Source organism: Mauremys mutica, chromosome 3, assembly GCF_020497125.1.
Source record: "Mauremys mutica isolate MM-2020 ecotype Southern chromosome 3, ASM2049712v1, whole genome shotgun sequence".
NCBI classification, from domain to species: domain Eukaryota; kingdom Metazoa; phylum Chordata; order Testudines; family Geoemydidae; genus Mauremys; species Mauremys mutica.
In genome coordinates, this window is record NC_059074.1 from 137,281,230 (window position 1) to 137,300,745 (window position 19,516).

The window sequence follows — 19,516 nt, forward strand, 5'->3', positions numbered from 1 at the left end:
AAAATGTAGTGTATTCGCACTGAAGCTGGGTCAGAGACTCGAGGCTATCTTTGGAATACGGGCTGCTTAAGTTAGATATTCTAAAGGCCTGATTTCCCCTCCCTGCTCTCCCCACGCTGCTCAGAAACACTGAGCACAACTTGTACCTCTTGACTGCTCAGCCCCTCTTGCAAATCCAATTCCAAGTGTTTAGGAGAAACGTGGTTACAAATACATCCAATAATATCATTTACAGCCACATTTACCATTTATAACCAAAGCTGGAAACAACGAAGCAAGATTTCTGGAAGGGATTGGTAGCATGCTTTGGGCTAAAATAGCTGCTCTCCCTTCTCTTAGTTCTCCCACCCCCTCCCCCACCTTTACAGTGGTGCCAGCTCTCATTTTATTGGAAGTCTCATGAATTTTGAATGCTTGGGGTTGGCAATACTCAACTAACCAGACTGGACAGGGAAATTGAGCCAGACTATATGATGCTTGTGGCAGGGACTGTCTGTGTGTTATGACTGGCGGTGATGGTTGAGCATGTTGCGGGATTTTAATCTATTAATAAAAGTAGACCCCTTTATTGTAAAACTCTTGCCAAGCATGATTCTGGCTGTGCTGTTTTTGACAACCCTTTTGGAACACTGTTGTTGCTCGAACCTCACTAATGGTGGCACAAAAGGAAGAGAGAGAGGAGCATGGGAGAGTGGAAGAAGATAATGGTGACGGGGAGCAACAGATGACTGAGTGGAGAGCAGCATGATATTTAGCACGCTCAAGCAAAGACCTGAGCTGAATGACAGCAGCAACAGCTCGCACACTTAGAGAAGGCAGCAGAATCAGATTCATGTTTCTTGAGCCAAAAATAAATTATTAATATTATAATATGTTGTCTTTTAAAAAGTGGAGTACCAAATAACGTTTTTATCCATTATTGCTGCTTTGGGGATTTATAAGACCTTTCTCAGACTTCCTAAAATATACCTTTCTTGATTGAGTTACTTCTTTGCTAGAGGTCGTTGGCAAGATCTGAATGGCGATATAACCTGTAGCTCTAACCCGAACTGTCATTGAGTTAGTATCCCTTCCCATCTCAATTTAATCTTTGGGAGAAAGGGAATATATTAGATTATAGCCTCAAGTGATGTGATATGAGAACCAGAAGATCTTCAACAACCTGAAACTCCAAAAAAGTCATACGAAAAGTGGAAACTTGGTTAAATTACAAAGGACGAATATATATATTAAAAACAACCAAAAGCATGCAGAGATAAATTTAGAACCCTCTCCCCCCCCGGCACAAAATGAGATTGAATTACCTAGGGACATGACAGGTAACAAGAAAACATTTTACAACTACATTAGAAGGAAGACGACGAAAGATAGGGTAGGCCCATTACTGCGTTTTCTCTTATTTTCTTTCTGTCCTCAGTGAGTAATAGATGGAGTGTTAAGTGCCTTTTTAGTTTGTTTTCACCAGAAAGGTTAGTAATGCTCAGACAACTAGCATAGTGAGCATCAGTGTAAATGAGGTAGGATCTGAGGGTAAAATAAGGAAAGAACAAGTTAAAAATTAATAGACAAGTTACATGTTTTCTAGTTGTCAGGGCCTGGTGAAATACACCCTAGAATATTTAAGGATATAGCTGAAGAGATCTCTGAGCCATTACTGATTATCTTTGAGATCCCAGAGAACTCAAAGGGCAAATACAGTACCTATCTATAAAAAAGTGGAATAAGGACAACCCAGGGAATTGTAGATCAGTCAGTTTAATTTAACCCAAAAAGATAATACAGCAAATATTTTAAGATCAGTTTGTAAGCACCTAGAAGATATGTTGATAAGCAACAGTCAACATGGATTTGTCAAGAACAAATCATGTCAAACTAACCTAATATCCTTCTCTCAAGGGTAGCAAGCCTGGTGGATAGGAGGGATGCAGCACACATGATATATCTTGACTTTAGTAAGGCTTTTGATACTGTCTCACATGACCTCATAAACTAGGGAGATTAACCTAGATGAAGGTGGGTGCACTATTGGTTCGAAAACTGTACTCAGAATAGTTGTCAATGGTTCACAGTCAAGCTGGAAGGACATATTGAATGGAGTCCTGCAGGGATCTGTCCTGCATCTGGTTCTATTCAGTATCTCCATAAATAATTTGGATAATGGCATACATAGTATACTTATAAAGTTTGCAAATAGTACCAAGCTTGGGGGGGGGGGGGTTTGCAAATGCGTTGGAGGACAGGATTAGAATTCAAAACGATCGTGACAAGCTGGAGAAATGGTCTGAAATTCAATAAGGACTACACTTAGGAAGGAATAATCAATTGCACAAATACAAAATGGGAAACGACTGCCTAGAAAAGGGAACTGCAGAAAAGGATCAGGAGTTTATAGTGGATCACAAAGTAAATATGAATCAACAATGTAGTACTATTGTGTCATCCCGTCCCTACTCCTCCCCCCACCCCCCCCCCCCCAAAAAAAAAAAGTGAACCGAGGCTATTTGTCTCAGTGCAGGGAACTGGCCTAGAAGACCTATTGAAGTCCCTTCGAGTCCTACATTTTTATGACTCAGGTCTTCCAAAGAGCTTGTTGTAGTTCTCCAGCAACAAAAGTAAAGGGAAGAGCTGAAGTTTTAAAAGTAACAAATAAGCATTTTGTTTTCTTGGGTGTAGGTAGGAAGAGAGATGAGGCCATCCAGATTTCACCCTTAGTATTTAAGAAATGAGTGCATTTTTTATAATGTTACAAAGTCTGTTTTTAATTTTTTCTTAAATATATAGTTTTGCAGTGTGTGTGTGTTCTGCTTTTCTTAGTGTCAGTTTGAATCAGTTCAAAGAGCTGAAAAACAAAAAGGACACCATTGGGTTCTTAATAGCGTCAGCATCCCCAATCCACTACTGATGTCTGTCTGTGGAAATGGGAAGCTTCAGTTCTAGTGACAGCATCTGTTTGTACTTGAAAGTAGCTGGAAATGGGGCTGAAGCTGCCCTGAATAAGGGTAAACAGGTCGGTCCCTTGGTCGGTCTCTCTCTCTCTTTTTTTTTTTTAACCTTCTGTTGTACCCACAGGGTGGAGCTTTTAATTGCTGTCTTCCCCCTTTCCCCCATATTCACAGTTGCTTCATCCCTATCTGGAACCACTGTACAACAAAGGGCCTCAAATCTTAGATTCTACATCTCTGACTGAAGTTGTCAGTTTCAACAAAGAATAGTGATTTGCGGTAGTGAAAGAGATTCCTCTTTTTTCCCCCTCCTCCTTACGAGACTATTTTGTTGCCTTTTTTTGGGACTGGCTTTGAGGGGAATCAGTGTGGCTAACCTTTTTCTGACCATTCAAGTGGGTAGTAATCTTAGCCCCTCAGATTGTTCCTTCTGAACTAGCTATTTCATATACAAAAAATTTAAATAGCTTAACACCTCATTTTAAATGTGACCCAGTAGGTGTGTTAAAATGTCTAACCCATTTAGTGTTAATAGATAGAGTTGTTCACAGCAGTTCAGTATGAAGCTGTTTCCATATTCATAGAAAATTGAGCTCATTTAAGCTTGCATTCAGTAAAACATGTATAATTTAAACTGACAATGTATTTTTACTTCAGATTTTCATGTGTGTGTCTGTGTGCAGTAATTTCAAGGGACATATGCAGTATTAGAACCCAGATTTGTTTAAAGATAAGTTGCTAATACTACCACAAAGAAGGTATTGAGTCAAGACATCAATAGATGCAATGTTTAAGGGGGGGATGGTTTAGTGCTACTTATGTTTGCTGAGAAGATGAGTTAAAGGTTTTTTTCCCCCAATAGCATTTTTGTTTAACAGATGTTAATCTAAAAATATTCTGCTCTTTTGATAACTGGTATTGAAAAAACATGTCTTTGTTACCTAATGTGTTCAAATAATCCTAAATTGGAGAGAACACATCCAATACAGATAGAGAGCATGATGAGAAATGCATGATGTTATTTTTGAATCCAGAAACCCATTTAATTAAACCGTTTAAAAAAAATCTTGTTTAAACATTAAGCCATATTATAGGCTTCAGACAATATACATATTTTTTAAAGTGGTGAGTAATTTACCAACGAATACTATATTTGTTTAAAATGAGTAAATGGGTACGAAATCTTTGGCTAAGTATGCTGTTTCACTGAACAAATATTTAAGGTTAAAGTCCTTTGCTAAGACTGCCAACAAGGGTGCTGTTTCAAAGACCAGAGAATCATCAGGCAGGGATGTCACACTTACTTTCTTATCACTTGGGAGAGTTCCTCTGTCTGGTTTAAGGCATAGTTGCCCAAATCTTCCAAAACAACTGGTGATTTTTGGGTTTCCAAGTTGACACCTTAAAAGGGCCTGACTTTCAGAATAAGGCCCCTCTAAGGTGTCTTAATTTGGGCACTCAAAAATCACCGGTCGCTTTTAGCAATTTGGCCCACTATAGGGAAACATGCATTGCTGTTGGCTATTATTTCACAAACCCAATTAAAATCGTCTTAGAAATCTCTTTTCTTAGACTTACTGTGCATTAATGTGAAAAGTGATCATTTGCTGCTTCTTGTGCCATGTAATTGTACTGTGTGGTCTTTAATTTCACAAGTATCCAGAAAATGGCAGGATTTGGTGGTGGCTGATTTTTCTTCCAATAAAAACATCGATCTGCTTTAACGGAACACTATTTTTTGTTTTGTTTTACAGCTTGATTGGAAGCAGTGGTTGCTGCTCTGAAGAGAGAGGCAAAGACCTATCAAAAACTTGGGTGTCATAACTTTGTTGGGCTTTGAAGCTGTGGGCCCATGGATTTGCTTCGTTTCAAGGCAGCTTCTGTTGTATACCAATCACACTGTACAAAAGGGAAAGATTCTAGGTATACTAAACACAGGGGCGGCTCCAGGCCCCAGCATGCCAAGCGCGTGCTTGGGGCGGCATGCCACGGGGGGCACTCTGCCGGTCGCCGGGAGGGTGGCAGGTGGCTCCGGTGTACTTCCTGCTGGCGTGCCTGTGGAGGGTTCGCTGGTCCTGCGGCTTCGGTGGAGCATCCGCAGGCACGCCTGCAGGAAGTCCACCGGAGCTGCGGGACTGGCGACCGGCAGAGCGCCCCCCGCGGCGTGCTGCCGTGCTTGGGGCGGCAAAATGGCTAGAGCCGCCCCTGACTAAACACACAGAATATATTTCCTATTGAGAAGGCCAGTTACCTATATTTATTTAACATAAACAGAGGTGTTGTCAGTACAAGCAACATTTTTACATGAACACTAAAGTGCAAGGTGTTAAAGGGGTGCTAAGCAAGATGCATTATCACCATTATACAGTTGGTGAAAATAGTGGACAGAGAAGTTGGACAACTTGTCTGAGGTCAGAAAAGCAAGTCAGTTGTATAGCACATAACAGAACTGAGGTTTCCTGCCAGCCAAGAACCTGGATCCATTAGACCATATAGTATTGTAGTGAAAGATAAGGAATCAAAGAGAATATTAATTGGCATAATGAAGAGAATCGGCCTTCAGAACTATCAGATATTTTAGATTCGAAAAGTGAACATCAAATCCTAGATTTTTTTCCCCTTTTTTCTTTCATGACATTAAACCACCCAATGTTAGGGTAATACCTGATTCTAGGATTGTACACTATCTGTAAAATCTCCCCAGTGAAATTGGAAAGCCTCAGTATTTCAATATGCCTGAACAAAATGCAGGCTTCAGAAAACTGGATACATTTTGCAAAACAGCCTGTGAAAATTTCATTTTGTTTAAAATCATTCTTCACATAGAAATGTTTGAAATGTCTTGCATTCTAATGTGAAAACCACATTTCATGACAAGCAAAATGCCCAATAATTCCAAATATTTGTTTTAGTAAAACTCTGGAAAATGGTTTGATGGCTTTGTTGGATTGTGATGATTGTTACTGTTTTGGCCACAAATTGTATATGCAGCTAGTCCGTGCTAAAACTTTCTACTAATTTCATTTCTCCTGTGTTTCCTCTTCTCTCTTCTCCTGCACTTGTTCCATCTATTTCTTGTAACAGGAACAACCTTAACTTTGGCATTTCCTGATTTATCTGTTTTTAAATGGTTAACCATGCAACTTTTAATAGTCTTTTTAGTATATATTTCTGCATTACGTGTGAGTATGTAACTAATCTGTTTGGTTTTTTGGATTCTCCATTTGGCTAGACTTGTACAGCACTAGGTTCTTGAGACCTGACAGTATTGTCATCTGTTACGTACTTTGCAAGTACAACCTGCACAAGTTCAGAGCCTTCCATATTTTATTGGTGGTGAGAATATTTGGGGCACAAAATCCAGGGTTTATTCCTATCGGAGGCAACCTCTGTTGAACTTGTGCCTCCATGTACAAAGACCTGTGTTAAAATGTTTCTCTTCTGGCCTGGAGCACTATGCAACATTTGGAGCTCCAAAAATGTCACTCTTAAACAGCCAGTAATTATGATTTTTTTTCCCAAATGACACGAGAGACTCTCTCCTGAGAAGTAGAGCACCAACTCTAGAATACAAATATCCCCTTTTGTGTAGTTCTAAAGCTAGGAGTTGGGAGACTTTGGTTCTATTCTTGACTCTGTGCCAGCTCGCTATGTGACCTTGAACAAGTTACTTAACGCTGTTGTACCTCATGTTCCCCATATGGAAAATGGTGTAACGTATACTTAACTTTTGAGGGCCTGTGATAAAAAATAACTGTATAAGTGTAAAGTAGAATTTAATTATGTTTCTGATAGCAGGAGACTGATTCTAGAATGGAATTCAGGACTCTTGTTTGTATAGTACAAACTGCTAGGCTACTTGAGCCAGCTTGATATATATTTTCTCTTTGTAGCCCTGTGAACAATAAGTAGTACTGAAACTTTAATTTATATAATTCTTAAATTAGCGCGTAGAGATTTATTTTTACTTGAAGGTTGATCTGCTGACTTGTAGGGTTTACTGACAAACTCGATGTTTTTTGGTGTCTATACTTGTCAAGCTCTTTATTTAAGGAGTTAGGTAAAATGTCCTAAGTTTGGTCTATTCTATAATCTTTGCAGGGCGAACTCTTCTGGAAAAACTGTTCAGCCAGCAGGAGAATGCCCCACAGGAAGAAGCAGAAAAACTATGTTCTAGGATCATTGCAATGGGGCTCCTACTTCCTTTCAGCGATTGCTTCAGAGAACCATGTAATCAGAGTGCGCAGCAGAGCACACCCACGTTTGATGTAAGTTGCAGAATATATACTGTAGTTACTTATGAAAAATTTTAATTATCAATGGTTTGATACCTATCAATCTAGGAAAATTCTCCTCTTAGAGAGAACTTTTTTTCTCCCCATGATCAGGTGACTAAAATTATCATATTAAATGTGGACAACTAAATTGAGTGCTTGGGTTCATACATGTTCATGGCTGGATATACAAAATATAATGGAAACAATGATTTTTCCCTTTCCCATAAAATGGTCTTCATGAAGATTTGAGGGCATAATGGTAGTGTCTGCCACATCGCTGTACTGTAAACTGGTAAAAATAATAGCTACACCAACCCTCTTCTCTTTTTTGTAGGAAGGTATATGTGGCTTTCAGCATTTCAATCATGAGATCATACCTGGTCTCCTGCAAGTCCAATGGTAGCTTCACTGGAAAACCAACAGTATACCGTTCTGGCAGTGCCAGATTAAGAAATGTTTGGGGGGCCATGTACAATGGCAATTGGGGGGACATCTTCCCTGTTTCTGGGGAGAGGGGTTGGGTCCTATCCTCAGACTCCGAGACCCTGGAGTGTGTGTGTTGGAGAACGAGCCCACCTTGCCCTCACCCTGTAGAGGAACCTGCCCCCCCTGAGCTGGCCCAGCTCCTTTCTCTACTGTTGCCACAGTGTGCAGACAGGGCTCTTACTGGCCCTACGTTCTTTTGTGTGTTTCTGCCTCCCTTTCCCCAACACCTCAAGATGGGGGCCCTGTGCAAATGTACTAAGTGCACAGTTTGATAATCTAGGCCTGCATGCTGCCAAGAAACTCCACAGAACTTCAGTGGGATGTCTACCCTAGGTTTTTGTTTTTTTTTTTTACCGTGGGAGTCATCGATGTGTAGGACTGGAAGGGACCTTGAGAGGTCATCTAGTCCAGTCCCCTGCACTCATGACAGGACTGGGTATTATCTAGACCATCCATGACAAGTCTTTTTAGAACCTGCTCTAAAAATCTCCAATGATGAAGATTCTACAACCTCCCTCCACAGTTTATTCCATGCTTAACTACCTTGTTAGCTTTTCCTATTGTCATAAGAATATAAGAATGGCCATACTGTATCAGACTAAAAGTCCATATAGCCCATTATCCTGTCTTCCAACAGTGGCCAATGCCAGGTGCCCCAGAGGGAATGAACAGAACAGGTAATCATCAAGTGATCCATCCCCTGTCACCCATTCCTAGAACCTAAACTGCCCTTGCTGCAATTTGAGGTCATTGCTTCTTGTCCTATGCTCATAGGTTAAATAGAACCATTTCCCTTCCTCCTTGTAACAACTTTTTATGTACTTGAAAACTGTTATGTCCCTCTTAGTCTTCTTTTCTCCAGACTAAACAATCCCATTTTTTTCCATCTTCCCTCATAGGTCATGTTTTCTAGACCTTTAATCATTTTTGTTGCTTTTCTCTGGCCTTTCTCCAGTTTGTCCACATCTTTCCTGAAATGTGGTGCCCATAATTGGACACACTAGTCCAGTTGAGGTCTAATCAGCATGGAGTAAAGCGGAAGAATTACTTCTTGTGTCTTGTTTATGACACACCTGCTAACACATCCCAGAATGATGTTTGCTGCCCCTTTTTTTTTTCAGCAAAGTTACACTGTTGATTCATATTTAGCTTTTGATCCATTATTATCCCTAGATCCCTTTCTGTAGTACTCTTTCCTTGGCAGTCTTTCCCATTTTGTCTATGTGCAACTGATTTGTTCCTTCCTAAGTGGAGTACTTTGCATTTGTCCTTATTACATTTCATTCTGTTTACTTCAGACCATTTCTCAACTTTGTCCAGATCATTTTGAATTTTAATCTTGTCCTCCAAAGCACTTGCAACCCCTCCCAGCTTGGTATCGTCCACACATTTATAAGCGTACCCTTTATGCCATTATTTAAATCATTAATGAAGATATTGAACAGAACTGGATCCAGAAGTGATCCCTGCGGAAGCCCACTTGACATGCCCTTCCAGTTTGACAGTGAACCACTGATAACTATTCTCTGGGAATGGTGGTTGCTGCAATTCACCTTGAGTGACAGGGAGCCACAAGAAATTGTACCATGTACATTTTTGACCGCTCACAGCTTCAGTCCCTCTTGCTTTAAAATTTGTGCCGTGAACTTCCTCAGATTTCCTGGTGACATTCTTTTCTGCAGGCATTTAAGAAAAATGCAGCAGTTAATGATCAGTTATAATACTTAACTTATTTGTTTTATTTTGTTCAAATTGGGCAAAGAAATAAGAAAAACACCATTGCTTATGTAAGCAAGATGATTATTCTGGAAGTCCAATCATGTTGGTTAGAGGACAGAATACCTTAAGAAGTGGTATCTGTGGCCAGCTATGGAGTTTTATGAGCATTTGTTTCAGCCTCATCCACATAAGATTTTATTGGCCTACCAAAACTGACAGTATTATTTTGAAACTAGTCATGAGACAATAAATACTCAGTATAAGAACCTGAGCAGAATAGCTCTGACCACCCAAGCCCTGCTCATGACTGAAGCCCCTATTCAACTCTCTTCTCCAAAAGAGCGGTTTATTTGACTTGGTCTTGATCAAGCACTGCTCTCTCTGATCTATCTGTCTGCCAAGTTCCCCTCTCTAATCATCACCTCATCTCTTTCAAAGTCACCCATCAGTCCCCGGCTCCATGCCCTATTGCTTGGCATTTCTGTGACTTCAGTCCACCAGTGCTGATGACTTCTCACCTACTCATCCCTTTCTTCCTTTGCTGTGGTTGTTCATTTTCTTCACTTCTAGGTTCCTCCATCCTTGACTCTCTTGCACCTTTCTCCCATCACAATGTCTGCCCTGGCTAACACCTAACATCCACTCCCAGGCTGACTTCCTCAGTTACAAATCCATTCGCTCTTCTTTCAGTTCTGCCATTTTCCTAGCTAAACAACTGTACTCCAGCTTAATTGAGTCTCTTGCCTACAATCCCAGCTGCCTTTTCGCAACTTTGACTTGCTATTCAAACCCTCCCCTCCTTCTGGCTCCCCTTCTCTATCGCACAGGATCTCAATTTCTTTCAGGAGAAAAATGACAAAATATAGTCTGACCTTTCCTCTCTCCTCAGCTCACCTCCCCTTTGTCCTTCTGTTCCTATAATTGTCTCCTTCTCCCCTGTCACAGATGTAGAGTTTCTTGTCTGCTATCATCCTCTAAGCCCTCGCTTGCCCCAGTGACCCTGCCCCCATCACATCTCCTGATCTCTCCTTCACCCACTCTCATCCTGTAGATTACTCTTCTGCTTAACCTCTCACTCTCCTTTGAGTTGTTTCCCCTCACAATACAAACATGTTTTAGTCTTAAAACCTAAAACAAACAAACAATGCCCGCCTCCCGAACAAAACCATCCTACCACATCTTCTCACTTTAATCTCTAAACTCATTGAATGCACAGTTGACAATTGCTGTCTAGAGTTCCTCTCCTCCAATTCCACCCTAGACCCTTCTAATCCAGTTCCACCCCTTGCAATCAACTGAAACGGCTTTTGCCAAAGTCTCCAATGAACGCTTCTTAGTCAAATCTCAGAACCAGTACTTCATCCTCATCCTCAATCTCATCATCCTTGGCCACCTGTTAGCCTCCTTTGACATTGCTGACCATGCTCTTCTTGAAATCTTGTCTTCCCTTCCTTTCTGTCAACCTGTTCTCTTCCTACTTCCCTAACTGCCCCTTCAGCATATCCTTCAGACAATCTGCGGGGAGAGGGGAGTTCCTCAGGGCTCTGTCTTTGGTCCCTCTTCTCTTCTTCCCCTACATATCACGCACAAACACAAATTCAACTACCACCTCTATGTGGATGATTCACAGATTACCTCTACTCCAGTCCTGTCTCATTCTATTCAAACTATCTCTCAGACATCTCCTTGTTGATGTCGAGCTGACAGCTCAAGATCAATGTGATTAAAACAGGGTTCCTAAACGTTCCTCCCTTCTTAGAATGGATTTTTAAAAGCCCTCATCATTGCCCTAACCCATTGATTTCAAGGGGAACAGAATTAGATTAATGTTAAGCATTTTTGAAAATCACTTCTTCGCTGCTTAAGAAAGAGTAAAACACTATGGAACTGTAGAACCTCCTCTACTTTTACTTCCAAAGCTAGGAAACCAAGCTAATCCTCATACAATTTCTTCCATTCAGTTCTAAATTAATCAAATGTGCCACTTAAAACTGTTGTCTCAAGTTCCTCTGATCCAATCCATCCTGGATCTCCTCTAGCTTGGCTTCTGCCTTTCCACTGTTCTGAAATCAAGTGACTTTCTTGCTCAAAGAGCAGTTCTGTACAGCTCCCTGCACTCTGTTACTTTTGACACTGGTGATCACGTACATTTTACAGTCTTGTTGGCTTTTGTGACTCTCCTATCCTAAGTTGTTTTTTTTCCTGCCTCTCTGTGCTTTCAGCATGTCTTTTCCTGAGTCGTCATTGTTCTCTCTCCTATAGGGCTTCTTTGTTCTCTCTGTGGGTGATCACATGCATTCACATGGTTTCAATTTTATCTTTACACAGTTGAATCAGATCTATTTCTCCCCTTTGACCTCAGTTCACTTCTGTGTTTGAGTTTTGTTTATATGTTTGTAGTTGCCAGGTCATGGTACATAATGACAGCAACTGAAACAGTCTGTTTACACTGTTGTCTAATGATTGTCAGCAATGCCCAGAACATGGGATGAACACATTTTTTTAACATAAATGTGTATCATCTGAAATATATAAATCTCATCCTCTTCATCTGATATCCCTTCCTTGATGTCTTCCAGTCAATTGAAGCTTAACATGGCTAAAGCTGAACTCCTGCTACTTCCTTGGAAACCACCTCTAGGCCCCACATTTTCCGTTACTTCTGATAACGCTGTCATCTATCTACTCACTTTATGCCTTTAATCTAGTGAGTCATCTTCAACTCCTCTGTGCCTTGCCAGTTTGTATCAAAATCTTGCCCCTGCTGCTTCAACAGCATTTCAAAGATCAATCCTTTTCTTTCTGTCCAAACACCCCAAACTTTCATCCAAGTCTTATTTCCCATCTTAATGTCTGTAACCTCTCCCCTCTGCATTAGGCAAGCTGTTTTATTCTCCTCCTGCTGCTCCTCAGGTGCCATTGAGAGTACAGGAGAGAGTCTCTCTAATCCTTTCTGTGCCTGATGTCAGAGTGGCCCTTGGATGTCAGGGGAGGCAGGAAAAGTTCTGCTCTGCCCTTTTAGCCCTGTGATGGAGTGTGCTCAGTTGATCTGTGGGGATGGTACCTACTAACTCAGGTCTGCACATAGTTGTGTGGGGTGAAGCATGCTCAGTGCAGACAGACTGAATTTAGCTGCCAGCTTCAAACGGGCTTCTATTGGATATATGATCTGCAATTTTCAGAGGCTTATAACATGGCCACAGCGATGGTGTCACCCGAGTGTCATGGGGATGACCCTCTTGTCAAATTTCAAATCTCAGCTACAAAGGGTAGAGACTCTTGAGCTTCTCAGTGAAATTGGTGTAAGAATTTAACATGGGGAAAACAATATTTTTACCTAATCTGGTTCTTGGAAAAAGCCAGATTATTTTAGATGATATTTCCTCCCCTGTCCCCCCCAAAAACAAACAAACAAAAAACCACACTGAAACAAACATCTCATATGGAAAATTTTAAACCCAAAGGAAAATGTTATGAGCAACTGAAAACAGATGGCATCCGGTAACTTCAACTACAGGTCTTGCTACCAAATCTTCCAATAATAATAATAATAAAAAGGTAAATTAATGTACTAAAACAGAAGCTGCAAAATGATGCTATAAGTTGAAGTTTCCAAAACTACTGGTTGTCTCTTAGAGAGAGATTAAGTTAATTGGCTCTTAGAGGCCATACATTCTTGTTGGCCATGACATAATTTTGCTGTCTTTAGTTCTCAGCCTGGTTTTAAATCTTCTTAAAAATTATATTTGAAAACAATACAACAATATCCAGATTAACATACAATGTATAGTAAAAACTGGTTGGAGAAGTCAATACAAACAGTATTTACTCAGTAACCAATGATTGTGAAACTTAAAAAGGAAACATTTAACGGAACTCTTTGATCCTAAGTGTTCTAATTATTCAGATATGCTGATACTTTATTTTGTTTATTGGCATGTAGGGTAAATATAATGAATACTTTATAGTGGACTATATACCAGTCCTTAATTACTAAGGTATATTTTGTTGTTGAATAATCTTATTACTATAGTACGGCAGTGTTTCTAAGCTTTTTAGCACATTACCCCATTACGTTATCCTATTATAGCAATCAGGCACAAGGTTCAGCAGGCTAAGCAGTTAATCTTTGGCAGGTTGATACACCGTGAAACCTATTTAGCAGTCACCTGTTAGCTCTGGTCGCATGTCCCAATGGCTAGTAAAATCTCAACTCCTGTGAGTTACATTCTAGTTAATATAGAGGATCAGCCACTTGTTACAAGAGCCATAAAAATAGCAGTCTCCTATGGGGCGATCAGCAGGTTCCAACAGTGTACTTATTAAATTTGTTTTACTTTAAAACTAAGGATGTTCAGATGCTTATAAAAAGATCTGCCAATTTGCTATCCATACCAGACCACTGTATTTAACTTTATTATGCTATTTAAAATATTCCCTGTACATAGAATGAGAAATAGTGTAAATGCAATGTGGTGAATTTAACTACTGTAAGTAGTAAATATCCAGTCCTTAATGATGCCTGCTTGACTAATTCATGCAATACAGAAATGAGCAAGGGACTCCCACCCACCCCCAATAAAATAAAATAAAAAAAAAGGTTGCTTTTCTCCTTTCTTGGAAGCCACTCCAAGCAATCCTCTGTTTCTTTGTACATTGTGTTTAAAGATTTGAATTCTTTCTACTTCAAAATTGCGCAGGCCATTGTTTAATTTTTGCTTTTTAACACTCTTTTTATACATGTTTTTAGAATGAGACTGAGTCTGGAGGGTCTCTGCAGGGTAATTGCAAATGATAAAACAAACTTTTTGTTTTAGGTAGTTTAGTTTCTGTTACACAGCAGTACTTTATGGCTCTGCAACAAGTTTGTTTGCAATTAACCTCACTTAAAATCATCTTGGTTATAAGCTGTGATCTTATTTCAAGATCTTGCTGCTTCTACACAGTGAGCTGTCAGCTCTGTTTTAATTCTGTGGCATTTTTTAAGTATTAGCTCAGTTCACTTCTGTCACAGTGTTTTCTTCAAGTACTGCTGAGACTGTTTGTTTTCTAAGTATGGCTTCCTTGGTAGGATTTTAGCATATTTTAAAATGGGAAGAAGTATAGTTACGTTTTCTAGGATTCACTTTTCCTACCCCAGGTGGTAGACTGCTAACTTTCTACCCTGAGTCTCTATACGTAGACAGCTGTGTTTGAGATGTTGGGACAGGAAACGCCCCTTTTGTGTGTTTGATGTCTTGACGCCCTAGAAGGTTGGCTTGAGAGAGAGCTTCCTGATAACATAGGCATCAAGGCTCACAGAGCAATATATTTGGTGAGCCACAATAATAGAAAACTGCATAAGAATAGCATTTCTTCTGTTATCTGCATAGCCACAGCTGGACTGGAGTTTTATTGAAAAAAAAATCTGTTTCTCTGCTGAGTGGTAGCAGATGTTGTGGATTAACTGGTCAGTCTCCTGTTGGAGAAGAAATCACTGACAGTGTCTCTGGGTGTTTTTCTCCATGTAACTTGTTTTATTTATGCTGTATTTACCAGTTGTTTTATGAAGTCTTAGCCTAAACACCAATGCTCAATTCTCAGGAAGTAACTCTGCTCCAAGAACTGACTTTCATTTGCACAGTGATTAAAGCTGCTTGCAACAGCTCTCCCAAAAGAAACTGTATAACACAGCTAACAACATTTCTTCAAGGACTGTATGCTGCTCACCTGCTAAGACATAGAACCTGTAAAAATGTGCAACATCGCCATCTGGTGATTCCTGTCCTATTTGTCACTAGTGAATAATAAAGATATTTTAAAAACAATATGTGAACCTTAAAGGTTTGGGCTAGGATTTTGCCCTGTAACATACAAAAACAGTTTGTCCTCAATCAGCGTTTACAATATTTTAACCATGGAACTTCAGTTGAGATCAATTAAGCTTCTGTAGCTCCTCTTCCTTCTCAGCCGCCTGTTTATTGATCTCCTACGTTTTTCCTGTGAAAAGCAACACTATACTGTACCTTAACCACAGTAGTAGTAAATTCTGACCAGCTGGATGATCAAAGGGCTGCAGTGTTCCCACTGTGCTCCACTCCTTTTTTTGTATTTACAAACCTTGCAGCCCAATTTTGATTTTTTTTGTTTATCCCTTTGGAACAGCAGCAATTTTTGTGAAAAGAGTAATTGAAAGGAATGGCAAGATTTCTATCAATAACTGAGCTACTATATGTGGTCACATTTATCATATAGGAAAAGACTAGGATTTTTTTTTTTAAAGCACCATTATTGGCCAAAGGGCTACAGTACAAGAAAAGAAAATGGCTTACTATAACTTTTTGCTTTTCTGAAGATATCATCTTACAGGATTCATATGTTGGATCTTAGTTTCCAAGTGCTAGACAGGCAGAATTTCCAAGGCAGTGGTTGGGGTGCAGGCCAGTTCTCTTCTCCACCCCTGTATAGTGATTGATCATGCCTATGGCTGGCGTTCAATGCAGTGTCTCTCAGTGGAGCACTTTTCCAGGAGCCCAGCATATATTGGTGATAATCATTGCGTGGTGCAGTATCTTGTATCCAGCTGGTGGCTGGAGTTGGATGTAGGGCCTTCCTTTAAGGTTTTTGAAAGCAGTGGTTTTAAGGCAAGTCACCTAATCACCCTGGGGGATGTGATGATTTGGGGAATCTGTCTGCAGTTTATGAACTGAGAGTGAGATTATGAAATTTGTGTCTTCACCAAACTGCAAACTCCATTTGGACTGTGCAGCACTTTGCCTTCTCTATTGTCTGTTTGCCTCTTTGTGGAATTTCAAAGATGGGTGGTAAAGAGATAAGAACAGAGGGTTGTTGCATTAAATGGTTTGTTAGGGGATGGCAATGAAGTTTCCTGGTAGGACTCTGTAGTTATCTGTTGAGGCTGATCAGGGAGTCATATGACGGAGCAGACTGGAAGGTTATAAAAGGACAGGAGCTGTTATTTGTTCTTTTTCACTGTTTTTCACCAGCTTAAGATGAGAGATGCTTCTGCAGGATCCAGATGAATGAGGGGTGGGTGGTGGTTGCTTGAACACAGATGGTCGCCCAAGAGAAGTGTGAGCTAAAATGAGGGGGGAAAGTATGTAGCGTTTATTATTTTTGTATGTATCTGTGTAATTCTTGTGTGATTCATGTAGAGAGAATTAATATGTTTGTGTTGTATGCAGTGCCTAGTATGTTAGAGGGAAACCAGAAGGCTTGCACCTTTGGGTAGAGCTTTGGGAGAAGGTCTGTTGAAGCTACTGCAGTATCTTAGGAATCAGGTGCTGGACCTGGGCCAGGTGGGCTGAGGGACTCAATTTCTGTGAAGGGAGAGCAGACTGAGAGTGATGTCTAGGAAATGTGCCAGAGCAGGCAAAGGAGAAAACAGTGCTAAAGCTTGCTGAGACCCAAAGAAGCTTAAAATACCCTGGAATTCAGAGGCTGAGATTCCCTTTACAGCAATCTGGAGCCTGACCAGATTTGTGACACACAGTGAAGACATTTCTGAGTTACCACAGTGCAAACACATCTCTACAATATTCTTAGTGCTTTCCTATCTCCCCCCCCCCCCACACTCCCCATGCTCAGGCTTTCCAAAAGCTGACTGACTTTTCTCAGCTTTCTAAAGAAAAGAGAATCTCTTCCGTTCTTGAGTCCAACCTGTAAACTGAAATGCCATCTCAGTCATAAGTATAGTAGTATTACTGATATGCTGTTCCTAAAACATCTGTGTCCATTACTAGGACTGAAGGTTGGCACAGATCAGATAGCCATGTTTAATTGCTGCTGCAGTTTTAGCACAGGGTTAAAAGGAATTCATAGTTTTGTCGGTAACTTATTTTTAAGGAGAGGTTTATTTTCCGATTTTCTTTGTGATATTGATTTCTTCATGTTTAAGCACCTATTAAAATAAAGATGGCTATCTTCAGCTGATTAGATCATTCTAATGTAATCTGTCTCTTATTTCTGGAACCAAAACCTTACCTGCCCCGTAACGGTGCAAGGAGTCCCTAAGATTCATTTCACAAGGAGCATTTGCACCCACCTTCAGCCCCTTTCCTCCTTCTCTTTTCTGGGAACCTTGCATACAATCTTAGTTGTTGCACAGTGATCCTTGGGGATTCAGAGGTAGCCCTGGGCTCCCCATGTGAATTTTGGGAAAAATCTATGCCCTAGGTTATACAGGAGGTCAGACTAGATGATCACAATCTAGACCTTCTGGCCTTGGAATCTCTGGAGGAATTTGGCCTGCTTCCAGTCTTACTTAAAACTGATGGAAGTCCCTTGGTTTCAGTGGAGTTTGTCCTGATTCACAGTGGTGTAAATATGGTCAGAATTACTGTAATTGTGCCTCCCTCTTGGAGGTGGTGGTGGAGTTTGAAGAACAGTGGCAACTCCCTCCCTCCCTTCTCATCCCACCACACACAATGCAGCCCTTAATGTTTTGTTTTTCCTTCAGTGATATCCAAATGCAGCCAGTTGTCATATCTGTTCAGTTTTGTCTTTTTGTTTGTTTGTTTTGGTAGGCTCCTACTGCTGACTTAGGCTTTTTGTGACCAGTTTGTATTGATTTCAGTTACACATCCACAGCATGTTTGTCTTGTAACCATTCAGACAGTGGCTCGTGGTCCTGGACCTTTTGTATATCTGTGTATTTAATTGTCTACAGAAAATGCAATCTAGGACAATAAGTGATCGATTGCTGTGCAGATTAATGTGTTTCCCTGCTATAATACTTTCAATAGCTACTTATTAATTCAGAAGATGAATCCCTATCTGTGTCAGTAAAGAAACATACAAAAGTCATGAGTTTATTCAGTGGTCTGCTTGGAGGTCATATTTTTGTTCAGGCTTTTGAGGGAAAACATGAAGATTTTACAGTTGTAACATAATCAGTTATAATGGAGGTGAAGGACTGTTGAAAAAAGGCAGAAATCAACTGCATTGAAAGACTGGAGAGAGATTTTAAACTACAAATCTGAAAGTACTTGGATAAATTCTAAACAACAGCATCTATAAATAGTAATAGACACTCAAAACATCTATTGATTGGACACTGAAAAGATATCTTCAGATTCTGCAGAGAGAGTTTGCCTCACCCCTTTATGAGCATTCTGCTGTTCTAAAGAAGTTGTCAAAAGCGTTGGGGAAGAATTTGTCGGAGCAGAGATCCTATTCTTGTCATTAAATGGAGCATACCAGGCTGTGACAGCTGTTACCTTGCAATGTGTCCCACGGAAATGAGATTGGGGAGTAAATGAAGGCTAATATGCTTTAAAAAGTGGATTGTGGTCATTTTCCCTCCCCCCCCCCCCCCGGCCCGCCATGGAAGGTTTGTGCATGTAGCTGATTCTGAGCAGCAAGAAGTGGAGAGTCTGCATATATTCAAAGTCTCATCATGGTAAGAGAGCTTATCAGTCGTACTTTTAAAAGACGTCTAGTGCAGACTAGACAAGGTAGAGCAGGAATTATCTTTTGAATGTAAGTATCCAGAGAGAGAAGATACCCTATGAAAGTTCACAGGTTAGCGTATACTTGCAAGGATGCTATTTGTAATAATGGTAATCATAAGGAGTACTTTTTTGTTTCCATTATTATTTTTGTTATATGATTTACCATATTAAGTGGAAAGTCTATTTGCCCACCTTCTACTATGCGGTTGGGTTGCAATCTTAAGCTTTGCCCGCCTACCTTCCTCAGTCAGAGCCAATGCAAGCCTACTATTGGTTTGTATAGCTGAGAAGAACTTTTCAAAAGGACCAAACCTCTGCCCTAACTTTGCTTAAACTAAAAATCTTGTGTGACCTACAGTAGCAGTGCTTGGCCTGGCTAACTGAGCCAGTTGTTTATTTCCTCTCTGTAACAGGATGGCTTGTTTCTTTGGGGGATTATTTCCCCCCCCTCCCTTGGGGATGTGGTTCTTTCCCCCCTCCTGGGTTTCCTTGTTTTGTGTGGTGAGAGAGAATGTGTTATGAATGAAAGGTATACAGTGGTAAATTTTTCGTTTCTTTTTGTTACTCACTGCAGCATTTATTCTCACACAGAAAACTAGGAGAAGGACAAAAAACTAACAAACAAAAAAACAAATGTACA

The 19,516-nt window shown here is 40.3% G+C and overlaps 1 protein-coding gene across 8 annotated transcripts in view; it reads left to right on the forward strand.

The window, feature by feature from the left end:
• Positions 1-19,516, forward strand: part of FMN2 (formin 2) — a 248,375-nt gene that overhangs the window by 29,560 nt on the left and 199,299 nt on the right. For all 8 annotated transcript variants that reach the window (XM_045011693.1, XM_045011692.1, XM_045011695.1 and 5 more), the window contains exon 3: positions 7,044-7,210. In XM_045011693.1, coding sequence (XP_044867628.1) covers positions 7,044-7,210 — 167 coding nt within the window. The remainder of the gene's footprint in view (positions 1-7,043; positions 7,211-19,516) is intronic.